Genomic DNA, 25,616 nt, shown 5'->3' with positions numbered 1-25,616 from the left:
TGTGTATGTACCAGGCCGCAATTATCACGGGCTCCAGGTGCCTGCAGCTTCAAGAAGCCGGTAAGGAGGACAACGAGGGAAAGGTGAGAAAAATATATATTTTTTTTTTTTTTGTATGTGACCAATGTCACAACAGGATATTACAGTATGGGACATTACTACCAGAGGACAATATGCCCACATTACTACCAGAGGACAATATGCCCACATTACTACCAGAGGACAATATGCCCACATTACTACCAGAGGACAATATGCCCACATTACTACCAGGGGACAATATGCCCACATTACTACCAGGGGACAATATGCCCACATTACTACAGGGGACAATATGGCCACATTACTACCAAAGCACAATATGGGCACATTACTACCAGAGGACAATATGCCCACATTACTACCAGGGGACAATATGCCCACATTACTACCAGGGGACAATATGCCCACATTACTACCAGGGGACAATATGCCCACATTACTACCAGGGGACAATATGCCCACATTACTACCAGAGGACAATATGCCCACATTACTACCAGAGGACAATATGCCCACATTACTACCAGAGGACAATATGCCCACATTACTACCAGGGGACAATATGCCCACATTACTACCAGGGGACAATATGCCCACATTACTACAGGGGACAATATGGCCACATTACTACCAAAGCACAATATGGGCACATTACTACCAGGGGACAATATGCCCACATTACTACCAGGGGACAATATGCCCACATTACTACCAGGGGACAATATGCCCACATTACTACCAGGGGACAATATGCCCACATTACTACCAGGGGACAATATGCCCACATTACTACAGGGGACAATATGGCCACATTACTACCAAAGCACAATATGGGCACATTACCACAGGGGACAATATGGCCACATTACTACCAGGGGACAATATGGGCACATTACCACAGGGGACAATATGGCCACATTACTACCAGGGGACAATATGCCCACATTACGACAGGGGACAATATGGGCACATTACTACCAGGGGACAATATGCCCACATTACTACCAGGGGACAATATGCCCACATTACTACCAGGGGACAATATGCCCACATTACTACCAGAGCACAATATGGGCACATTACTACCAGAGCACAATATGGGCACATTACCACAGGGGACAATATGGCCACATTACGACAGGGGACAATATGGGCACATTACTACCAAAGCACAATATGGGCACATTACTACCAGGGGACAATATAGGCACATAACTACCAGAGGACAATATGCCCACATTACTACCAGGGGACAATATGCCCACATTACTACCAGGGGACAATATGACCACATTACTACCAAAGCACAATATGGGCACATTACTACCAGGGGACACTATGGGCACATTACTACCAGGGGACACTATGGGCACATTACTACCAGGGGACAATATGGGCACATTATTACAGGGGACAATATAGGCACATTACTACCAGGGGACAATATGCCCACATTACTACCAGGGGACAATATGCCCACATTACTACCAAAGCACAATATGGGCACATTACTACCAGGGGACAATATGGGCACATCTACCAGGGGACAAAATGGGCACATTACTACCAGAGCACAATATAGGCACATTACTACCAGAGCACAGAATGGCCACATTTCCACAGGGGACAATATGAGTACATTACTATAAGGGGGCAATATGGGCACATTACTACAGGATGGGGAATTACTAAAAGATGAGGACGAAAATATAACTACAAAATGTTGGCCAAAATTACTATATGGTGCTAATTGTAAAATATTACTTACAAGAAGGGGATAAAATGCAAAAAAAATTTTTTTTTTTTTTACATAAAAGGTATTTTTATTATACTGTATAAACTGAAATAAAAATGTGCACATTTATTATAACAGGCAAAAAATGTGATCCAAAGGTGTATAGAAAAAAAAATATGCGATCACTAAAAATGTTACTGGGTTCAGTAAACAATCTGGCCCTTATATTCAGCAGAGTTTGAGACCCCTGATCTAGACAGTGGTTGGTTGTTCACGTCGGTCTTGATGAGGAAGTGTGTTAGTCAGACGCTCCTCTACATGAATCAGTAATGTCTGATGAGCGGCAAGTATTGGAGTGAGGTTTTTGGTGTGCGGGACCAGACAGCTTGTCAGGAATTAGAAGAGCTGTGGCCTCTGCCGTACCTCCGTCCTGTCCTACCTCCTCCCATTGTTTCACAGCTGGTAGAAACTGGCACAAAAATCACAAACTTTAACTTTTGTATTACTAATTAATTTGTATTGGGTATTGCTGGAAAGTGAAGCTTGTCCTAGAACTTTTATCCTGTGGATAGGTAATAAATGTGTGCTCATTGGGGATCTGCCCACAGGACTTTGTCCAATCCCAAGTACGGGAATGCCCAAAGTTTGAGTGAATGGAGTACGGCTGTCTGGCTGCTGCAATGTTCGCCAGCTTCACACAAACGAATTTTCAGTCAGAACGCTGTTTTTTTTTTTTTAACAAACACAAAACAGACAGCACAATATGGTCAATGCTGAATCATGTGAAAAAAAAATGAAGGAGTTAAATAAAATAAAAAAAATGGCAGCATGAACTAGTTTCTTCCATAAGTGGGATGAGTCACCAATTCAAGTAATAGAATACTTCAAAGAAAAAAAAAAAAAAAAAAGTCTGATGCCATACGGAGCCACAGTATAGAAACTGTTTTTATGAATACATTGCAATTCTGTTACAGTGGCTACGGAAAGTAAATTAAAAAAATTCAATTTTTCTTTTCTTATTAATTTACACTTTGCACCCCATCTTGACAGAAAAAAACAAGTGTAAAAATGTGTGCAAATTAATTAAAGAAAAACTGAAATATAACATGGTCATAAGTATTCAGACCCTTTGCTCAGACACTCATATTTAAGTCACATGCTGTTTATTTCCATGTGATCCTCCTTGAGATGGTTCTACTTCTTCATTGGAGTCCAGTTGTGTTTAATTAAACTGATAGATGTCTGCCTTTCCAAATCAAGTCCTGTCTACATAAGGACCGTTTCACATATCCGGCATTTCGTTGGATTTCCGGATCCGGCACACTCCAGTACAGTTAATACTGTACAATGGCATCGCAGCAAGCTCCAGTGACAGCATGTGACCGCAGGTTGCCGTGATGCCATTGTACTGGAACACTGTACTGGAGTGCGCCGGATCCGGCGATACGGTGAAATGCCAGATGTATGAAACGGGGCTAAGACCCCACAGCTCACAGTGCATGTCAGACCAAATGACAATCATGAGATCAAAAGGAACTGCCCAAGAAGCTCAGAGACAGAATTGTGGCATTGCACAGATCTGGCCAAGGTTACAAAAGATTCTGCAGTACTCCAGGTTCATAAGAGCACAATGGCCTCCATAATCCTTAAATGGAAGAGGTTAGGGACCATCCGAACTCTTCCTAGACCTGGCCGTCCAGCCAAACTGAGCAATTGTGGGAAAAGAGCCTTGGTGAGAGAGGTAAAGAAGAAACCCTATGATCACTTTGGCTGAGCTCCAGCAATGCAGTAGGGAGATGGGAGAAAGTTCCACAAAGTCAACTATCACTGCAGCCCTCCACCAGTTGGGCCTTTATGGCAGAGTGGCCCGACAGAAGCCTCTCCTCAGTGCAAGACACATGAAAGCCCGCATAGAGTTTGCAAAAAAACAAAAACAACAAACACATGAAGGACTCCCAGACTATGAGAAATAAGATTCTCTGGTCTGATGAGATGAAGATAGAACTTTTTGGTGATAATTCTAAGCGGTATGTGTGGAGAAAACCAGGCACTGCTCATCACCTGCCCATTATAATCCCAACAGTGACACATGGTGGTGGCAGCAGCATCATCCTATGGGGTTGTTTTTCAGCTGCAGTGACAGGACAACTGGTTGCAATTGAAGAAAAGATGAATGCGGCCAAGTTCAGAGATATCCTGGAAGAAAACCTCTTCCCGAGTGCTCTGAAGCTCAGACTTGGTCAAAGTTTCACCTGCCAACAAGTCAATGACCCTAAACACACAGCTAAAATAACAAAGGAGAAACAAGGTAGGACACAAAGGACCACCTTATGCATCATAGGATAGCATATGGTCACCCTCAAAAGGCAATATAGAAAACTGAGAGAACTAAGAGGGAATAGATAACCAATATCATAGGTTTGAAAAGAAGTCAATTCAAACGGGATCAGTTCAAGTATACCAATATAATCTTTGAAAAAGACTTCGAAACGCGTTGGGGTGCGGTGGCTGTTGTTCTGGGTAGCCTTCCTTATGGGTAAGTAACTATGCTCTTTCCAGCAATCAGCATGTGTTTTCCCACTAGGATTGTAATATTTAGTTTCACATGCTGGGGCTGAGTCTTTGTTCTCTATTCCCCATGGTAATGGCGCAGACCTGAACAGCCTTTGCTCTGAACTTTTTCTCTATCTTCCTGTCTATAACTATTATTTATAATTCTGGATCATTGCTTAAGTTTTTAAACTTGTCTTTTTATATGTAATAAAGATTATATTGGTATACTTGAACTGATCCCGTTTGAATTGACTTCTTTTCAAACCTATGATATTGGTTATCTATTCCCTCTTAGTTCTCTCAGTTTTCTAAAATAACAAAGGAGTGGCTTCTGAACAACTCTGTGACCATCCTTGACTGGCCCAGCCAGAGCCCTGACCTAAACCCAATTGAGCATCTCTGGAGAGACCTAAAAATGGCTGTCCACCAACGTTCACATCCAACCTAATGGAACTGGAGAGGATCCCCAAATCCAGGTGTGAAAAACTTGTTGCATCATTGCCAAGAAGACACATGGCTGTACTAGCTCAAAAGGGTGCTTCTACTCAATACTGAGCAAAGGGTCTGAATACTTATAACCATGTGAGGTTTCCTTTTTTTAAATTTTTTTTTTTTTAAAAAAACTTCTACATTTGTTTTTTTTCCTGTCAAGATAGGGTGCAGAGTGTACATTAATTAGAAAAAAATGAACTTTTTTGAATTTACAAATGGCTGCAATGAAAGTGCTGTAGTGCACATTTGGTGCTGCTTTTTGTTTTTTCTTCATTGAATTGGTCGGTGGTTGACCTCCACCTTGCTTTGCACCCCAATTTGGGATGTATTCCATCTGTCTAGATTTTGGCGGTTGGTGACTGTTCACATTAAGTCATCAGGCTTTGTCCACAGGCTATTTACTTCATGCAGCATTTGCTTGGACCTGTCCCGCCCACAGCCATGACTCAGTCATGGGTACGGGATTGAAATAGACCAGGTGAGTGCTGCTAAGAGCAGTTCTACTATTCATATGTGAGGCCGTATGGCACATTTTATAAAAATATTTTAGTGTAGGACTGCTTCAAATGAGATTTGCCGTGACGTGGCGAAGCAGCTCAAGAAATTGCAATTTTTTGCCAAAAATCTCAAAATTTTTAAAATAAGTACAGTTTGGAATGTTTAGTGCTGTAGTGCACATTTGGTGCTGCTTTTTGTTTTTTCTTCAATGAAAGTGAAAAATGTAAAGGGGTCTGAATATTTTCCGTACCCACTGTATATAGGAAACTGTAAATGGTTTTGTAAATTAATAATTTCTTGTACGCTCATGTGAACCTCATGTCATTAGGGGTGTAGTGAGCATTCCCACCTACAATAGTTTCATAGAACTTCAGTATTTTATTCATTTTTCATCAAGTTCTATTTTCTATCCAATAATACACAGTTTTAAGTCAAACCCTTTAAATCTTCACAAGAAGTAACTGAAGAAAAAGCCCCCCACGTTGTGTTATGAATACGCCACATATATTTCTGTGATCTTCTGTTTGTGCACACATTTGGGTGTAGAGGGAGGAGAGGTATTCAGCTTTTGACCGGTCACTTAATTTGCTGGAATGATTTTACCGGGGAACAAAATGTTTGTTGCATTCACAAAAACACTTGTTCTTACTTCATTGGAGTGTGCTGATCTCAAATCTGATATTAGTTTTTCTCTGTCACCTACAGTTTTTTTTGCAATTCAAGAGTTTAGGTTTTCATCTTATTATACAAGTTTCAACATTTAGTTTAACATAATGAAGTAGAATGTCTTCTTGGGCATCATATTTGTGAAAATTTAATAATGTAATACAGGAAATACACTAATAGATATGATTGCATCAGAATTTGTCTACAATTTTGAAATAGAACATATTAAAACACTTATTTTAATCATAAAAATTGTGCAAAACTTCGTTATTTCTATTCAGGCAAAAGTTTGCGTTTGTAGCTCTTGCGTTTGTGTACTTGCTGAGAACAATCTCGTTTGATGCTCCAGCAGTAGTCTGCCATCATATTTTTGTCCTATCGCCCACGATAACGCTCTTCTATTGTCTTCAGATCTTTAGGAAAGCGTTCTCCCTGATCATCACTAACAGCTCCAAGATTTTTGGGAAACTTATAAAGGTGATTGTTCAGAAGTGAATCTTAACGCTCATGTTACATCCAATGTCGCGGAATATAGCATCCTTTGAAACAGAAATTCAGAGTTTTCTGCTTTTTTGTTGCCAAGGAAGTTTTAACTGCCACAAAAGACTGCCATGCTTTCTCCTCCTCATTCATCTTTTTGGCGAATGCATTATCACATATGAGGGTTCGAATCTGAGGTCCATTGAATACACCTGCTTTAACCTTTTCGCACCAGAGCCTGTTTTTGCCTTCGTGACCGGACCAATTTTTTTATTTCTGACCAGTGTCACTTTGACAGGTTATAACTCTAAAACGCTTCAATGGATCCCGTCAATTCTGAGATTGTTTTTTTATGACATATTGTACTTCAAGATAGTGGAAAAATTAAGACGATATATTTTGTGTTTTTTTGTGACAATATCGAAAATTTGGTAAAAAGTTAGAAAATTTTGCAATTTTCAATTTTTTTATTTTTATGCCCTTAATCCAGAGGGTTATGTCCCACAAAATAGTTAATAAAAAACATTTCCCACATGCCTACTTTACATCCGCGCAATTTTGGAAACATAACTTTTTTTTGTTAGGAAGTTATAAGGGATCAAAGTTCATCAGCAATTTCTCATTTTTCCAACAAAATTTCCCAAATAATTTTTTTAGGGACCATACCCTATTTTTAGTGACTTTGAGGGGCCTAAGTGACAGAAAATACCCAAAAGTGACACCATTCTGAAAACTACACCCCTCACACTGGTCAAAATCATATCCAAGAAGTTTATTAACCCTTCCAGTTCTTAACAGGAACTAAAGCAATATGGAAGGGAAAAATGAAAATTTTACTTTTTCCCACAAAAATGTAACTTTAGCCACAAATCTTTAATTTTTACAAGGGTAAAAGGAAAAATTGAACCATATAGTTTGTTGTACAATTTCTCCTGAATGCGTTGATACCCTATATGTGCTGGAAAACTACTCTATGGATGCATGGCAGGGCTCAGAAGGCAAGGAGCGTCATTTGGTTTTTGGAATGCAAAACTGTCTGGAATGGATTGCGGACGCCATGTCTCATTTGGAGTCCCCCTGATGTGCCTAAACAGTGGAGCTCCCCCACATGTCACCCCATTTTGTAAACTAGACCCCTTAAGGAATGTATATTGATGTATAATGAGCACTTTAAACCTACAGGTGCTTCACAGAATGTAATAACACTAAACCGTGAAAATTAAAAAATGAAATTTTCCCATAAAAATGTAACTTTAGCCACAAATCTTTAATTTTTACAAGGGTAAAAGGAAAAATTGAACCATATAGTTTGTTGTACAATTTCTCCTGAATGCGTTGATACCCTATATGTGCTGGAAAACTACTCTATGGATGCATGGCAGGGCTCGGAAGGCAAGGAGCGCCATTTGACTTTTGGAGCATGTGTATTCCTAGACTAGTTTGAGGACTCCATTTGCAGAGCTGCTAATTGCAATAACAGCAGAATCCCCCCTGAAGTGACCCCTTTGTGGAAATTACACCCCACTGGAAATTCATATTTAGGTTTAATGACAAGTTTCACTCCATGAATTATTTCCAGAAACAAGCACGCAGTGGATGTTTTTAGTGCAAAATTTGCAAATATGCCATAGTAGTGCTCAATATATTGTACCGTGTATAATTTACTATTTCCATGTATTTGAATGATAAAAGGGGATACTTTTATACTATTTCAAAACGTGCTTCTGTGTGGAAGATTTTAAAGCATTCAGTGAGGCATAAGGCTGGTAATGAAGGGCATTGTGGGCAATAATAGCGGGTATCATGTCTCACTCCTCTCTTGGTACATACACGACATCTTCTCTGGGGATTCCTTTTGGTTGCTGATGGTGGAATGAGTGCTATAAAATGTCGCTCAGTCAGTCTTTTGACATTTTCAGATTCTAATGGATAAGTGGGGCCAAAATTTGCAAAAAGTAAATTTTCGATTACCTTTTCTTGATAATCAATGAAAGTTTCTGAATGTCCTGCTTTTTTATATAACACAAAAGAATTGTATGTGGCAACCTGAAACAAGTGAATGACTAACTTTTTGTACCAGGTGTAGGATTTTCTTGATACCTGGTATGGCTGTAGAACCTGGTCTGCAAGGTCCACACCCCCCATGTATTTGCTGTATTCAATGATTGACACTGGCTTTAGCTTTGGAGTAGTGGACCTTAATTCTTCAACAGCCGTTGTGGCATCTGTGTGGATTGAGCTGAGGATATAAATATCTTTTTTATCCCTATACTTGAGGGCAAGCAGCTTTCCACTGCGAACAGCTCCTGACTGCCCCTTTTGGAACTTTTCGTTCACCAAAGATTGCGGAAACCCCTGACGGTTTTTACGAATGGTCCCACAAGCCCCTATGTTGCATTCAACCAGGCTTTTAAATAGTGGTATGCTGGAGTAGTAATTGTCCACATATAGATTATAGCCTTTTTGTAAAAATGGACTAATCAGTTCCCAAACAATTTTTCCAGATGTCCCCAAATAAGTAGGGCATCCTTGTGGGTTTAGCTGGCTGTCTTTCCCCTCATAAATGCGAAAAGCTGATGTGTATCCAGTTGAGCTCTCGCACATTTTATATAGCTTTATTCCAAACCTTGCCCTCTTAGATGGAATAAATTGTTTGAGGTGCAGTCTTCCTTTGAATTTTACAAGGGACTCATCGATGGAAATGTTTTGTGTTGGGGTGTAGATCCGTAAGAAGGTTTCTGTGAACTCTTCGATGATGGGTCTGAGTTTATATAGTCGGTCATGTTCTGGGGCATTTCTAGGCAGACATTGACTATTGTCATTAAAATGCCAAAATCTCATCAGAATTTCATAGCGACTCCTAGGAATAACGGCAGGAAACATTGGGGTGGCGTAAACAGGGCTGTTGGACCAGTAAGACCGAATACTTGGTTTTTTAACAAGTCCCATGGCAAATGTAAGCCCTAAAAATGTTCTCATTTCAGCACAATTTGTTGGCCTCCATGAATTTGATCTGGCATAATAGGATTGAGGATTCTTGGTGATAAATTGGGAAGCGTATAAGTTTGTTTGCAGGACAATATGCTCTAGCAACCTATCTGTCACAAACAAATTAAAAAAATTAACTGGCCCAAAACCTTCCACCTCCACATTTATACCAGGGTTAGCAGTAAAATCAGGGATGAAAGGGGTAGCTGAATCTGGAGCTTCCCATCTGGGAAATGCTACATCAAAAGGCAAAGCATTTTGTACATTGGCATCCGCCAATTCACTCGTACTAGGGACCTCGCTTGTACTGGCCATCGTTCCCTGATTTGGAGCCGTTTCTCCAGTAGCGCTATTTGCCTCTCTTGTACTGGTTCTGGTCGTTTTTGAGGATGGACCAGACTGACTGCTCATTTCTGAGCCATCACTGGCGCTGCCACTAAAGCCCTCAAAATCCTCATCACTACCTGACTGAACACTTTCCTCACTGTCAGAGCATAAAAGGGCATACACCTGCTCTGCAGTATAAAACCGACGAGCCATTTTATTACTTTTTAGATTTTTATATATATAATGTACTCAACAGTACGCTACTAACTGATTGACGCTACTGACAGATTAACACTACTGATTGATAAAAATTTATTTTTGATCAATTTTTAATCTTTATATATTACTAAATTATTTATCTAACTTATCTAATCAACTTATATTATACTAAACTATACTTTATTCTATACTACACTATACTGTATTCTATACTGTATTATATACTACACTATACTATATTCTATACTATACTGTATTCTTACTATACTATACTGTATTCTATAATGTATTCTATACTATACTGTATTATATACTGTATTCTATACTACACTATACTGTATTCTATACTATACTGTAATCTATACTGTATTCTATACTATACTGTATTATATACTGTATTATATACTACACTATACTGTATTCTATACTACACTATACTGTATTCTATACTATACTGTATTCTATACTATACTACACTATACTGTATTCTATGCTATACTATACTGAACATCTACCCTATCTAACCCTATATGCTGCCTAACTGGGAAAAGGGGGAATTGATTTCTATAGATGTAATATGTGGGTTTTTTTACTGTGTGAAAAATCGCTGACTGACAGAGCTCCTGTCAGCAGCACTTGTCACACTGTTTCTCCTCAGATCAGTCACACACGGAGGATCTGAGGTGAAGCAGTGTTTTATACCGGCAGATCGCCCAGGCAAGTTTGTAACTACAACAAACTTTCCCAGCGATCGTTTTCATTGGTTAGCGCGGCGCTGACGTCACCAGGACCTGAACCAATCAGATCCTGGTGAGGTCAGGGGTCGCAGCTAGCGTCCTGCACCGGAATCCCGGCGCTTACAGGTACCATACGGTCACGATCGCTGCAAAACCGCGGACCGTTCATAAACGTTGGCGCTGCACAAAGCCCAGCAAGCGCCGACGTTTATATACCGTCCGCGGTCGGGAAGAGGTTAATCTTCTCGAAAGACAAAGCAGGAAAAGCAAAAATAATATGTTGAAAGCTTTCACTTTTTCTATTTAAAGCCCGAACAAACTTCATTAAACCAAGTTTGATGTGAATTGGGGGGAAAATGATAGTGTCTATCAACTACAGGTTCATTCACAATATTTTGCATCCCAACTTCCAGAGCTTCACGTTTCAGCCACTTCTTCTGTGTCTAGTGTTTCTCCCAAGCTCGGCTATCCCACAAACACAGAAAACAAGGATACTTTGTGAAACCTCTCTGTTGTCCTAGCAGGAGATTTACCATTTTAAGATCTACACAAATGATCTAATTATGCTCCTCATACTTAAGTAAGTTGAGGACAATTTTTATGTCATTATAATCTTCTCATACATGAGTTGAATGACCAATTGGAACCTCTGTATAAACATTACTGTTATGTAGGAGAACACATTTCAGACTCCATTTAGAACTGTCAAGAAATAACTGCTATTGTGTTGGACTGTAAGTGGTAACACCTAGCAGGCTGAGAAAACTACTGATGATATGACAGAAAACAAAGTGTTTGTCTTTGGGGAAAAAAAAGTCCACGAAAATTTGTTCACGCTTCCTGAAAAGGGATACTTTAGATGACTGGCAAAGTACATTCTTTTCTTGAAGCCTGGAGGCTAATAACTCAGCTGCCTTCTTGGATAGGCCCAAATCTCTTACTAAATTTCAACTCAGGTTAGGTAAACTGCTGCGGGGTTAATGACTGCTTGGCATCAGAAGAAGACCCTTCAGATTCTACATTAATTTCCTCATGCTTCTTATCAAAATACATTTGATCATCATGTTCACTTTCTTCGTTCTTATAAGAAATAAATCATTGAAAACTGGGAGTGTCTCAGAGTGTGGGATAGGTCGTATTGCTGAAGGAATATTAGGATATGCCGTTTTTTCTCACCAATGCCCTTTGTATGGATCACACAGAAATAACAGTCACTGCTGTGGTTATAAGGTTCACACCAAACCAAGGGAATACCAAAAGGCATTCCTTTGTGTTTTCCTTTTGTCCAGTCATGAAGAATTTCCTCACAACTATGACACTAATAAATATAAATATTAGATAGATAGATATATATATATATATATATATATATATATATATATATATATATATATATATATATATATATATATATATATATATATATATATATATCTATCAGAAGGTCGGACTATTCTTACATTTACACCTACTCGAGGAAGCCATGATTCAATCTAAATACAAAATGAGTGGTTTTTTTTTATCAGATATTTTTTACATTTCAAAAGAACTACAATTATGTAAAAGTGATGTTTGTCAAACATTACAGAGGCTCTGTACATATGTATGTGCTAATGCTACTAATGCTACTCTACATGATCCTATATGCAGGTTACATACAAAAACGTGACTACTGCTCCTCTTTAATTGCCTTGTGGTTATGTTCAATTCAAGAGTCGTTGCACTTTAACTCCAATTTAAAAACCAATGCATGCCATAAACTAACAAAAAAAATTAAATTTGCCAAAAAAACTAGAGCATGTACCAAAAAACAGATTTTAAATTTGAAATCAGCGCTGCAGATATAGAGAAAGTTCTAAAACCTTATGCAACAGAAAATGAAAAAAAAAAACCAAAAACAAATGATTGCTCAGTGATTGTGGATGTTTTAGAGAGATTGCAGTTTTTCTATACATACACCATTCCAGTGCCCAGAATATGGACCCCCTCATGTCCCACCATAACCAGACTGTACTCTCCGCTCTCCTTGTTAGTCCTAAGCCATACGGCGAGAAAAACGGTGCAAGTAGAGTTCGATTAAAAAAAAAAAAAAAAAAAAAAAAATCGCATTCCACTCAGACCAATATTAGCCTGTGTGTGAGCACACATGAGCGATTATTTTCTCAGCCCTAATCGGACCGAGAAAACAATCGCAGCATGCTGCGACTGTAATGCGAGACTCTCTCTTGCACCCATTCAAGTGTATGGGGTGAGAGAAAAATCGCACTGCACTCGCGGTACACCGGTTTACCGCGAGTGCAGGGCGAGAATCGCAATAGCCGGCTACAGAGGATAGAGGGAGAGAAATCCCTCCCTCCCCTCCGCAGCACCAGCCCGCCCCTCCTGAGTGCCGTCCCCTCCCCGACAGCTGAGGTCCGCTCGCATAGTCAGACCTCAGTCGCAGGGACACTCGCATGACACTCGGCTCCTGCTGTACTGCCAGCGTGAGCTGAGTGTCATGCGAGGATCGCACTAGTGCCCCATGTGGCCCCAGCCTTATCCTGCGTTTCATGATTCTAGCAGCGCCCTGCACATGGGTTTCATCTTTACCTGGATGGCTCAAGGCTGGTAGTACCTGGTGTTTTTGAGGCCTAATTTTGTAATTTGCACAACATTGATAGAAGCTCCAAGATGGAATAATAAACAAACCCCCCTAAAAGTGACCCTATTTGGAAAACACTGTCTTCCAGAAATTAAGGTGCATGTCCCTGTGCAATATGAAAGTCACAACTTTTCCTAAGATGCAGCCAAAATACATTTTGTGCCCCTGAAGACGTACTAAACGTTTCACAGGAAAATGCCACCACTTGTCTGTGGGAGCTTGGATTGTTACTCGGCTCCTCCTAAACTTGTGGGGGCACTCTGATCATAGCTTATACTTGGTAACTTCACAACTTACCCTCTTATTGCTACTCCTGTTAGCAGTATAGGGATGTTTAGGCACTGCTCACTTTTGGGTGATGGTTAAATAAAACCTCTTCCCTTGTCTGACTTTGCAGAACCCGAAATTACTGGGGTGGTATTAGAACAATCAGGACAGTCGGCAGCCATGTATTGAGAAAGTAATTTTCGAATTTAAAAACAATTCTATGTTTCTCAATAAATTATAACTTTATCCCCTCATAAGGTCTCTAAAATTCTGCTACTGACTCAGCTTTGCGTATACACGATGTAGGATGGATGGAGGATACGGTGCGTGGCCACAATCAGCACGCGAGGCAACAGTGGCCGGTGTCTGTAGAATACCACAAATCACTGTGGTGCCTTTGAAGTAGCAGAGGGCACACTTATGATTGGCAGCGGTGGAGAACACAATAATTGTGCTGTACCTGGACCCATAATCAGGACCCTAATACTTCAGGCTGCAGGCCTGGTGGCCTCTCACTGTACAGCAGTTCCACCGTACTCCCAGGTCATGGCAGAAGACACACAGTACTGGAAATATCACTTATACTGCCACCTGTGGACAAAAACATAAACTGCAGATTAACTACTCTAGCTAGTGTAATGTGAGATCATATAGAATAGAGACAGTTACCATCGTAGAGCACCTTGGTCACAGTAATGTTTGCTACATCTGTATAGCACCGTGATACATTTTTTTCTTGTTTCTAAATGGATTGCAGTTATTGAGGTCTCTTTTGTCTTCCCTTATTCCTATTGCTACAATGGCGTTTTAGGTTTAGAAATCAAACTGACTGGGAACAGTAAAACTAAAATAATCATAGGGCCCGAAAGACCTAGCCAAGCCTCCTGTGGCTGGCACCTGAACTGTAGAGTTTCCAATCAGGCCTTCACTTTATTCTGAGAGGGCTTTTCAGGTGCCAGCTACAGGAGGCTGGACAAAAGGAGAAAGCCGGATGAGTGGCCACCGCTTTATTCTGACACAGGGCATGTCGGGTGACAGCCACAGAAGGCCAGCCTAAGTAGGAAGGTAGATGCGTGGCCACCGCTTCATTCTGACAGAGCATTCTGGGTAACTGCCACAGGAGGCCAGCCTAAGCAGAACGCCAGATGCGTGGCCACCGCTTCATTCTGACAGAGCATTCTGGGTAACTGCCACAGGAGGCCAGCCTAAGCAGAACGCCAGATGCGTGGCCACCGCTTCATTCTGACAGAGCATTCTGGGTAACTGCCACAGGAGGCCAGCCTAAGCAGAACGCCAGATGCATGGCCACTGCTTCATTCTGACAGGGCATTTTTGGTGACAGTCACAGGAGGCCAGGCTAAGGGTACAGCTAGGTGTGACTGCGGGATACAGAAACTGTAGCTCATAGCTTTTAGGATTCATGGAGACAGCAGAGTACGATTTCCTGCCATGCCATAGCTATTCTAATAGGGCCTTTTGGCGAAGATTAAGTGTAGCATCATTCAAAAAGGCAACCATGGCCTGAGTTGCCCCAGTACATTATGCATTCTGGGCAGTACACCGGGTGGCTTATATAGTCATCCAGGAGAAACCTGGGCCCTTCAAGATCAAGGTCACTTCGTTGGGCAAGTTTGAGAGGTGGGGGTGCAAAGTGTCCCAGGAGTGGTGACATTGGGAGTGCCCTAACTCACTGGGCATGCGAAACTACTTCAGTTTTGGCCCATTTGCACAGCACTTGAACTTTTCATTCTTTTTGAGCTCACACCCTTGTCCAGGCCTATGGGCAGAATAGGGAATTTCTTAATTCCTGGGTGAAGGTCCAGCTAGTATTACACTAGAAAAACGTCACTATTTAATGGTTTTCACTTATGTGAAACTGTGTGTGTCACTAGGACCTAATCTGCTCCCCTTGAATCCCCCCTCCTCCTCCGGCTCTCCTCTTTTGGGTGGAACGCCGACTTAGATGGCTCCTAGCTTTGCTTTGGTAGCAGCCCAGGCAGCTAGTCTGAGCAAGATGGGAGGTCACTAGTCCCTGACCCTCGCTGTGGCCTTCTGGGTCGGAAGGTAAGTAATTGGGCGCCTTTCACATGTTGGACAGATCTACAACTTAACGCATCCTAGTGCACTTTTTGTCACCCTTAGTCACTTTTCTAGTGCACTCTGGTGTAGAGCACAGTTCTCGGGCTCTTAAAAAAAAAAAAAATTATAAACTAGGGCATTTCAGATCTGTATACACAAAATACTTTATAATGTCAAATGAAACCCAGCGACACCAACCGAGCCCGAACACAAGACTCAGGAGTCAGATGTTAAGCACTGTACTTTATTGTACATTATATTTTTGTTATACAAAAGGCTATTTACAACAGAAAACGTATATTACAGCAGCGCTCCAAAAAGGTGCTTGTTTTTCTTTTCTTTACAGGGTTTTTCCATCTCAACATTTCATATCTGAGACAGGAGTGATTCTGTCCAGACGCCAGACACAGGAGGTTGGACTAAGGAAAAAGCAAGTTACGGGAACGTGTCTCATAGGCCCAACCTCGTGTGGTCACTGCCTGGACGGGAGTTACTCCTGCCTCCACCAAAAAGGCTGCGCTGGAAATAAACTTTAAGCTGAGAACGGCAGCATAGTATATGAGATGATACAATGTTTTCTTCCAATATACAATTATCAAAGAACTTTTTTTTTTCTTTTTTTAAACAATAAAAAATATTCTCATTTCCAATCTTTAAAAACTAAATTTCCAGGATCCATTCGGCAATCGGACAGCGTCACACGGCCATTCCGAAGGTCAACATCACCATCTGTATGGCTTTCAGGGGGTCGACCACCTCCCGCATGTTGTCTTTTGTTAGCACCCAGTCCGGCTTTATTCTGTTAAGAGATTCAGAGATAATTTTACAAAAACATACAATGGAGACAGAAATACTTAGCAGCCCCTGGAAAGGTGCAAGGATGCAAGGCGGCATTGTAGATATAGTATCACATAGGATTAATAAGGCACATGCCTCTGAATAAAAGCTGTATACAAAAAAAAAAAAAAAATGGCAGCAATTATTTCAAGTTATTTAGTCAAGGACATAACTGACAGAGCAATTGCGGATTTTATTTTTTTTAATTTTTATTAAAAAAATCAATGCACATGAAAAAAAACAAAACAAACAACAAAATATATGATATCTCAGAGAAATCGGCTTCCTTCTCCAGGACTTATCTTTCACTTTGAATTCATGGGTAAATGTGTATTCTGAGAAGACAGATTTTTACTACTGAAATAGGAGATGACAGTTGGTGCTTATAAAAGTCTATAATGGCAGGAGGAGCCCAATTCTCCTGAGATGACAACCACAGTTCTCCATAGAATTTTATGAGCACCAACTGTCGCCTCCTATGTCAGTGATGGGACAGTCTGTATTCACTGAAGACAGATTTTACCACGGAATTGAAGACTTTTGAGAATGAATATTCAGTCCACTTGAAGAAGCAGATTTGTCTGGTAAGATATATTAGGTCCCCTTCACACATTCATGCTAAACAAAAACATCTGGTATGGTCCGCGGTGAAGGTGTGCATGTGTGTATTTTACGTGTGCTGTCTTTGAGCTGTGTGACATCTGGATAGCACATGGACATCATGAGCTGGCATTCTTACCTGTCTCTGGCGCTGCTGTCAGTTCCACGTCCGCGGTGAGTGCAGTGAATATGCAATGAGCGGGACCCGGAAGCAACACCAGAGGCAGAGATAGCAGCACCGGAGACAGGCAAGTATAAAAATTCGTTATTTTTAAGTGACCTCTGTTTTCTCCAGTACACATCACGCAGATCATATCAGTGTGAGGTCTGTGTGACACCCCTGCTGCCGGCAGAAAACGGACAGGTCACCGTGTGGAGTACACGAACACACATGAGCTTTATACGGACACACACAGTCAACGGGAAAACACTGATGTGTGACCAAGCCCACTGATTTAATGGGTCTATGTATGGCCATGTCTCCGGTACATGTGAAAACGGATGTCACATGTATTGAGGCCTAACAACGTTTCTTATTTACTATTGATAAATTTTAAAAAAAAAAAAGTTACTAAATAAATTAATGTGCCACCAGGCTTCTGCTGCCTTGTCTAGTTCCATGGAGCATGGAGACCCTGATTTTTGAGCAGTGTTACGCACTTGTCATACACATGCTGTAATCGTGACCCATACATTGTATGACCGGTATTCACAAGCTGTGGCATCCCCTCCTTCTCCAGTTAGTCAATCAGTGGTGAGTGGGCGTTCAGAAAGCCGCAGCTCATGAATATACAGAACTACACGGCACGGGCACATACTGGAAGACTTGAGAGCTCCGCTTCCATTGTGGATGAAAAACAATGTGAAATCTAACAGTCCTGGTGCCAGGATCTCTGTCATATTTTTATGCTTCAACAATCGGATTGTGAATTCCCCTTAGAGGACACCATAGTGTCATCTCATGCCCCTGGCAGTAGGCATTACCATATCATTTTTGCCTTACGTACTCCTTTAACATCTCAATCCTTATCATTTTGCAGCCAATTGGACTAAAAAGCCTTCTCACAGGACGTCTTTTGATTTGTACTTGAGACTATCAACATTCATCAATGGAGGAATGTACAATATCTTATTACACCAACAGCAAGAGATGGACCATACCTTGAGACAATTCGTGTCCGCACTGGTGTTGCTTGAAACAAGACATTCCCGTGACTGTGAGAACTGTTCATTAGCTGCTGTCTGATATTTCTGGCAGTGTCCATCTTGTGTTTTCGTGCTGTTAATTTGTAAATGCTACAGACACGATCCAGAGCTTTAGGTATGGCACAGATTTCCTGAGAAAAAGAAATATAGATCAGTGTATTGACACAATTTTAAAGTTTACTGTATTTGATCTCCATTTCTAAAAAATCAACTAGACAGATAAAATGCCCACAATGTAATATAGTGCAGAAAACATTCATCTAGTGGAGGATCCCTGCTCTCACAGCACTGCTACATCACATGAAGCTAGTGAAGATCCATGCTCTCACAGCACAGCTACATCAAATGAAGCTAGCGGAGGATCCATGCTCTCACAGCACAGCTACATCATATGAAGCTAGTGAAGATCCATGCTCTCACAGCACAGCTACATCATATGAAGCTAGCGGAGGATCCATGCTCTCACAGCACAGCTACATCAAATGAAGCTACAAACAAAGAGGGCGTACAGGTAAATGGGTTGCATCATGGCCCAATTGCATATTATATTAATGATAGAAATCTTTTATCAAAAATCAACCACTGACTACATATAGATGTCTGGACAAATCACTTAGTAATAGTCAAGGAAAAAGAAAGAAGGAAACGCTCAAGCGTCCAATGTGTGCAAAAAAAAAATCAATTTTTATTGGTCCGTACAGAGGTGGACATACAGAAGATTAAAAGAATTAAAACAGCAACCAAGAGAACCAGCGGTAACAATCACAGTTATGAATGTTTGACTAATGCGAGCACCATATGGTATAATATAAGTATCTAACAATTGTCAGCCAGTATCTTAAAGGGGTCAAAAAATTTAATATGATAGTAGTATAGATCAAGAAATGGGGATTAATATTTTAATCATCCAGCATAACTACATATGTTATACTACTGGATCGTTATATTTATACATCCAGAGTTATTAAATACCCCATGTAACAAAATTATTATATTTGCTGAGTGATGGTGAATCATACAGCAATAATTCAACACCCACAATTGTATTCCAAAAGACACCTCATTCTAAGTATCCAATGTGACTAGTATGGATGATGGAGGTGCTGGAAAGGTCAAACAAAGAACCATGTGGAAGGTTTAGCATAAACTCCTATATAAGAGATGCAAGTAGATCACACTATAATAAGTTGTAGCAGGTACCAATCCATGTGTCTACATGGGCGGTTACTGCCGGATCACGTGCTGTGATCTGACGTTGCCCGCCCTTGACGCGGTGCTCGGCGGGCGTTGTGGATTACCGCGGCAACGCATGCGTCCTGCGCGGTGATGCCGGATGGTGATTGGTGTGTGCCCCCTTTATTAGAGCCAGCTACGTAACATTACTCCACCCCCCCGACGAAGGCGGTTGCCGAAACGGCCGTTGGGTAGGAGGAATTTCCGGCGGTTCACACTCTCATTCATTCATCTATACACGTGGTAAGGTTTACTTAAATATTGTGCATGTTTAGTCCATTACCCTGTAGAGGGCGAATTGCTCCAATGATTGGTACCTTATTGGTACACATGGATTGGTACCTGCTACAACTTATTATAGTGTGATCTACTTGCATCTTCTATATAGGAGTTTATGCTAAACCTTCCACATGGTTCTTTGTTTGACCTTGCCAGCACCTCCATCATCCATACTAGTCACATTGAATACTTAGAATGAGGTGTCTTTTGGAATACAATTGTGGGTGTTGAATTATTGCTGTATGATTCACCATCACTCAGCAAATAATAATTTTGTTACATGGGGTATTTAATAACTCTGGATGTATAAATATAACGATCCAGTAGTATAACATATGTAGTTATGCTGGATGATTAAAATATTAATCCCCATTTCTTGATCTATACTACTATCATATTAATTTTTTTGACCCCTTTAACCCCTTCAGCCCCCGGGCACTTTCCGTTTTTGCGGTTTTGTTTTTTGCTCCCCTTCTTCCGAGAGGCGTAACTTTTTTATTTTTCCATCAATCTTGCCATATGAGGGCTTGTTTTTTGCGGGACGAGTTGTACTTTTAAATGAAACCATAAGTTTTACCATATAGTGTACTGGAAAACGGCAAAAAAATTCCAAGTGCGGAAAAATTGCAAAAAAAGTGGGATTGTACAATAGTTTTTGGGATATTTTATTCACCGTGTTCACTATATGGTAAAACTGATGTGTGGGTGTGATGCCTCAGGTCGGTGCGAGTTTATAGACACCAAACATGTATAGGTTTACTTGTATCTAAGGGGTTAAAAAAAATTCACAGGCTTGTCCGAAAAACGTGGCGCACGTTTTGCGCCATTTTCCAAAACCCGTAGCGTTCTCATTTTTCAGGATCTGAGGCTCAGTGATGGCTTATTTTTTGCGTCTTGACCTGACGTTCTTAACGGTACCATTTTTGCGCAAATGCTACGTTTTGATCGCCTGTTATTGCATTTTGCGCAAAATTTGCGGCGACCAAAAAACGTAATTTTGGCGTTTGGAATTTTTTTGCCGCTACGCCGTTTACTGATCAGATTCATTGATTTTATATTTTGATAGATCGGGCATTTCTGAACGCGGCGATACCAAATATGTGTGTATTTTTTATTTTTTTAACCCTTTAATTTTCAATGGGGTGAAAGGGGGGTGATTTGAACTTTTAGGTTTTTTTATTTTTTTTTAATTTTTTAAAACTTTTTTTTTTACTTTTTTTTTATTTTACTAGTCCCCCTAGGGGGCTATTGCGATCAGCAATCCGATCGCTTTGCACAATCTGCAGATCTCAGCTACAGAGCTGAGAACTGCAGATTTGCTGCTTCACTTTCAATGCCGGCTGTATTCCGGCATTGAGAGGAAGTGACTCATGTTAGCCACAGGCGTCATCACATGACCCTGTGCTACCATGGCAACCGCCGAAAGTCACGTGATCATGTCACGTGACTTCCGGCGGGGGCGGGGTAAGTCACTGTCATGGCGGCGCCCATATACATATCGCTGCCAAGACTTTGGCAGCGAAATGTAAGGGGTTAATGGCCGCGGGTGGAAGCGATTCCACCCGCGGCTAGCAGGCACACATATCAGCTGTTGATAACAGCTGATATGTGCGCGTCTCGCCGCCGCCCGCAGGGGGCGGGGCTTACCGGGACACGATCCATGACGTATCTAGTACGTCATGGGTCGTTAAGGGGTTAAGATACTGGCTGACAATTGTTAGATACTTATATTATACCATATGGTGCTCGCATTAGTCAAACATTCATAACTGTGATTGTTACAGCTGGTTCTCTTGGTTGCTGTTTTAATCCTTTTAATCTTCTGTATGTCTTCTGTATGTCCACCTCTGTACGGACCAATAAAAATTGATTTTTTTTGCACACATTGGACTCTTAATCGTTTCCCTCTTTCTTTTTCCTTATCAAATGAAGCTAGCGGAGGATCCATGCTCTCACAGCACAGCTACATCAAATGAAGCTAGCGGAGGATCCATGCCCTCTCAGCACAGCTACATCATATGAAGCTAGCGGATGATCCATGCTCTCACACATCACAGCTACATCATATGAAGCTAGTGGGGATCCCTGCTCTCACAGCACAGCTACATCATATGAAGCTAGTGAGGGATCCCTGTTCTCACAGCACACCTACATCAAATGAAGCTAGCGGAGGATCCATGCTCTCACAGCACAGCTACATCACATGAAGCTAGCGAAGGATCCATGCTCTCACAGCACAGCTACATCAAATGAAGCTAGCGGAGGATCCATGCCCTCTCAGCACAGCTACATCATATGAAGCTAGCGGATGATCCATGCTCTCACACATCACAGCTACATCATATGAAGCTAGTGGGGATCCCTGCTCTCACAGCACAGCTACATCATATGAAGCTAGTGAGGGATCCCTGTTCTCACAGCACACCTACATCAAATGAAGCTAGCGGAGGATCCATGCTCTCACAGCACAGCTACATCACATGAAGCTAGCGAAGGATCCATGCTCTCACAGCACAGCTACATCAAATGAAGCTAGCGGAGGATCCCTGCTCTTACAGCACTGCTACATCATTTAAGCTAGTGGGGATCCCTGCTCTCACAGTACAGCTACATCATATGAAGCTAGCGGAGGATCCATGCTCTCACAGCACAGCTACATCACATGAAGCTAGTGGGGATACCTGCTCTCACAGCACAGCTACATCTTAGGAAGCTAGTGGGGGATCCTTGCTCTCACAGCACAACTACATCATATGAAGCTAGCGGAGGATCCATGCTCTCACAGCACTGCTACATCAAATGAAGCTAGCGTAGGATCCATGCTATCACAGCACTGCTACATCATAGGAAGCTAGCGGAGGATCCCTGCTCTTACAGCACTGCTACATCATAGGAAGCTAGCGGAGGATCCCTGCTCTTACAGCACTGCTACATCATAGGAAGCTAGCGGAGGATCCCTGCTCTTACAGCACTGCTACATCATATGAAACTAGCGGAGGATCCCTGCCCTCACAGCACAGCTACATCATATGAAGCTAGCGGAGGATCCCTGCTCTCACAGCACAGCTGCATATGAAGGATGACATAAAACACAATGTAAATCACATTACGTTACATGAAGCACCTACCCGAGCTCTTTGGGAGTTCAATGCAAATATTGCCAGGAGACAGCAGGTCTTTGTAAATATGCTGCCCCCTTTATCGGCTACTTTATCTCCAGCTTTCTCCCTGTAGATTTGCATTAAATCAAGAAGAATTTCCACAGAATTGTCGACCTCGTAGACTGCAGGCACAGTTCTTTCATACTGTAGATAGAATGTATAGACAATTCCAGATTTGTGCTTTGTGAACACCAAAACATAGGAAATCTACAGAAGCCCTGGCCATATGGGGAACAAAATATTGTAGATGTGAGATTAAAAGGCACCATCAATTTAAAAAACAGTCACGTCAGGAGTTTTGATCTCTGCGAGTTGATACGGTAGAACTCCGATCATTCCTTATTTTTGCTTTTTCTACATGTCACTGATGCTTGAGGGATGTGAACAAGAATAAACCTCTAATGGACTGCAACTATAACGCAGCTATATGCAAGTATCGCCAAGTGCACCAGCTTTAACCATTCCCCCTCCCCATTGCTCTATCACATGCAGCTCAGGCAATAAGAATCCCTACCTTACCTTTGATAGGTTTAGCAGCACCTGAATAGACAGCTTGATCACTTCCATGCAGGGTATGCTTCGGTTACAACTACGAATCAGGGTAAATATGGTCTTCACGGCCCCACTCTGTGCCATCCTCTCACAGCAAGCAGAGGACAGTCTGGTGGCCACCTCTGCAGGAGAATAAGGGAAACATGCAGCACTTAGGAACGACCACATCATTATAAACCCCAGCATCTAAACCTTGTGGACGGACGTCTGCGCTCACCAAGATGCTGCAGAGCTGCCAGGATATAGGAGAGGTGTTTGTAGGTCAGCAGGTAATTCAGTGCCACCAGCGTTCTGTTACACAGTTTATCTTCCTCTTTTATTTCTTCATTCACTTTGTTTAGACGCAGTCGCATCTTTTTCAGTACTTTGGTATCGTGCGCCTTCCTCCACTGATGTCCTCTCCACAAAGCCTGCCAGGGACACGAAAGCTGTCATATACGGTGTATCTCATACAAAATCAGTAAAAGGAAGAAATAAAAAGAAAACCGTGAATAGTACTGTGAAATTGTTTAAAGGGGGCAGTCCGATTACTAGGGGTAATTTCTGGATCAGTATCAATCCAGATGCTCTGAAATAGTGTTAAAGGGATTGTCCCCTTTCAGAGAAAGGTTTTCTATAAGCTCTGTCAATCGTAGTAAAACAAAAAAATGTTTTTTGCTCACCCTTCCTGGGTCCTATGCTGCTCCTGGTATCTGTTGTTGTCTGCAGCACCGATATCATTACGGCAGTGCTGCAGAGCTCAGCGACAGCGCTGCAGCCAATACCTGAGCTCAGCGACAGCGCTGCAGCCATTACCTGAGCTCAGCGACAGCGCTGCAGCCAATACCTGAGCTCAGCGACAGCGCTGCAGCCAATACCTGAGCTCAGCGACAACGCTGCAGCCAATACCTGAGCTCAGCGACAACGCTGCAGCCAATACCTGAGCTCAGCGACAACGCTGCAGCCAATACCTGAGCTCAGCGACAACGCTGCAGCCAATACCTGAGCTCAGCGACAACGCTGCAGCCAATACCTGAGCTCAGCGACTGTCCATGTTGAAAGAATGAGACACCGAGCTCACCAATTGGCTTCAGTGCTGCAGACACGGGGGCAATGGGTGAATGCAAGGAGCAAGTAAAGCACAGTTTGTCTTTCTTATACTAAAAAAGCATTTAGGGGAAAAAAAAAAATTAAAAAGGGGGCAACCCTTTTAAACAGATCAGAACTGAGAAAATGGCTCCAAAGCTCTTCACCTTCATCAATTTACTGATGTCACTGCAATAGTGGTCTTCATATGCAGATGTCCAATAATAAAAGCACGAGAATGATAGTGTATGGTCTATGGTATAATCAAACCTTTGGGGTCCATCTATAAACAGGATTAGGTATAAGGCGGACACCTGCATGTCCCAACCAGTTGTTTCAATGCTTTAATTCTAACTATTCTGAAATTAATTAGCTGCTTATTACCTTTGAGCAGCTGTTAGCGAGCATCTTACCTTATACTGCGCCTGTATATACACATGTAGTAGTCTAATAACCCTTTATCATGCAGTAAGTACCTGAAATTTTAGGATTCCTCTGGCCACTTTAGCATGTTTCTTGCGCTGAAGGAAAACCCTGACATTTCTTTGGATCTTAATGGCAGCTTGATGCCGGCGCTGTAACCATCCTCGCACCGTACGCTGCACAGTGATTATCTTTTGCTGTGTGACGTGAAAGGTTCTCCTCTGTACTCTTGAACGATACCATCTCTGCAAAAAAAAAAATGGCCACTTATTAGAACTTGTGTCACCAAAGGTTACAGTTTATCACTCAGAGCTGATCTTTACATGGCCGTTAGGCTCCCACATACTTGGCCAACAAGGTACATACCTGTATGTAAATCACATGGGCAATCTGATTTTGTGCCTTTATGAGAATCAGGCGATTTCGGAAAAACATCTGAATCCTTATAGCACACAGATGGTGATGAACAGCAGAGCTGAACCTCAGAAGTTTCTGCTCTCGCTTTAGACGTGCAACCTGGAACATGAGGCAAGTCA

The 25,616-nt window shown here is 41.7% G+C and overlaps 1 protein-coding gene across 1 annotated transcript in view; it reads right to left on the bottom strand.

Annotated features, from left to right (window-relative positions):
• Window positions 1–15,994: 15,994 nt before the first annotated feature.
• ASPM (assembly factor for spindle microtubules) overlaps window positions 15,995–25,616 on the bottom strand; it is a 189,962-nt gene continuing 180,340 nt past the window's right edge. The window contains exons 24-30 of the mRNA XM_075322190.1: window positions 25,447–25,596; window positions 25,134–25,325; window positions 23,810–24,002; window positions 23,560–23,714; window positions 23,008–23,184; window positions 18,323–18,498; window positions 15,995–16,523 (exon numbers count right to left, since the gene is read on the bottom strand). Coding sequence (XP_075178305.1) covers window positions 16,421–16,523; window positions 18,323–18,498; window positions 23,008–23,184; window positions 23,560–23,714; window positions 23,810–24,002; window positions 25,134–25,325; window positions 25,447–25,596 — 1,146 coding nt within the window. The 3' untranslated portion in view covers window positions 15,995–16,420. The remainder of the gene's footprint in view (window positions 16,524–18,322; window positions 18,499–23,007; window positions 23,185–23,559; window positions 23,715–23,809; window positions 24,003–25,133; window positions 25,326–25,446; window positions 25,597–25,616) is intronic.

Source organism: Anomaloglossus baeobatrachus, chromosome 8 (genome assembly GCF_048569485.1).
Source record: "Anomaloglossus baeobatrachus isolate aAnoBae1 chromosome 8, aAnoBae1.hap1, whole genome shotgun sequence".
Lineage (NCBI taxonomy): Eukaryota > Metazoa > Chordata > Amphibia > Anura > Aromobatidae > Anomaloglossus > Anomaloglossus baeobatrachus.
Note: the sequence above shows the minus strand (reverse complement) of the source record. Positions and strands in the feature narration are given on the sequence as shown.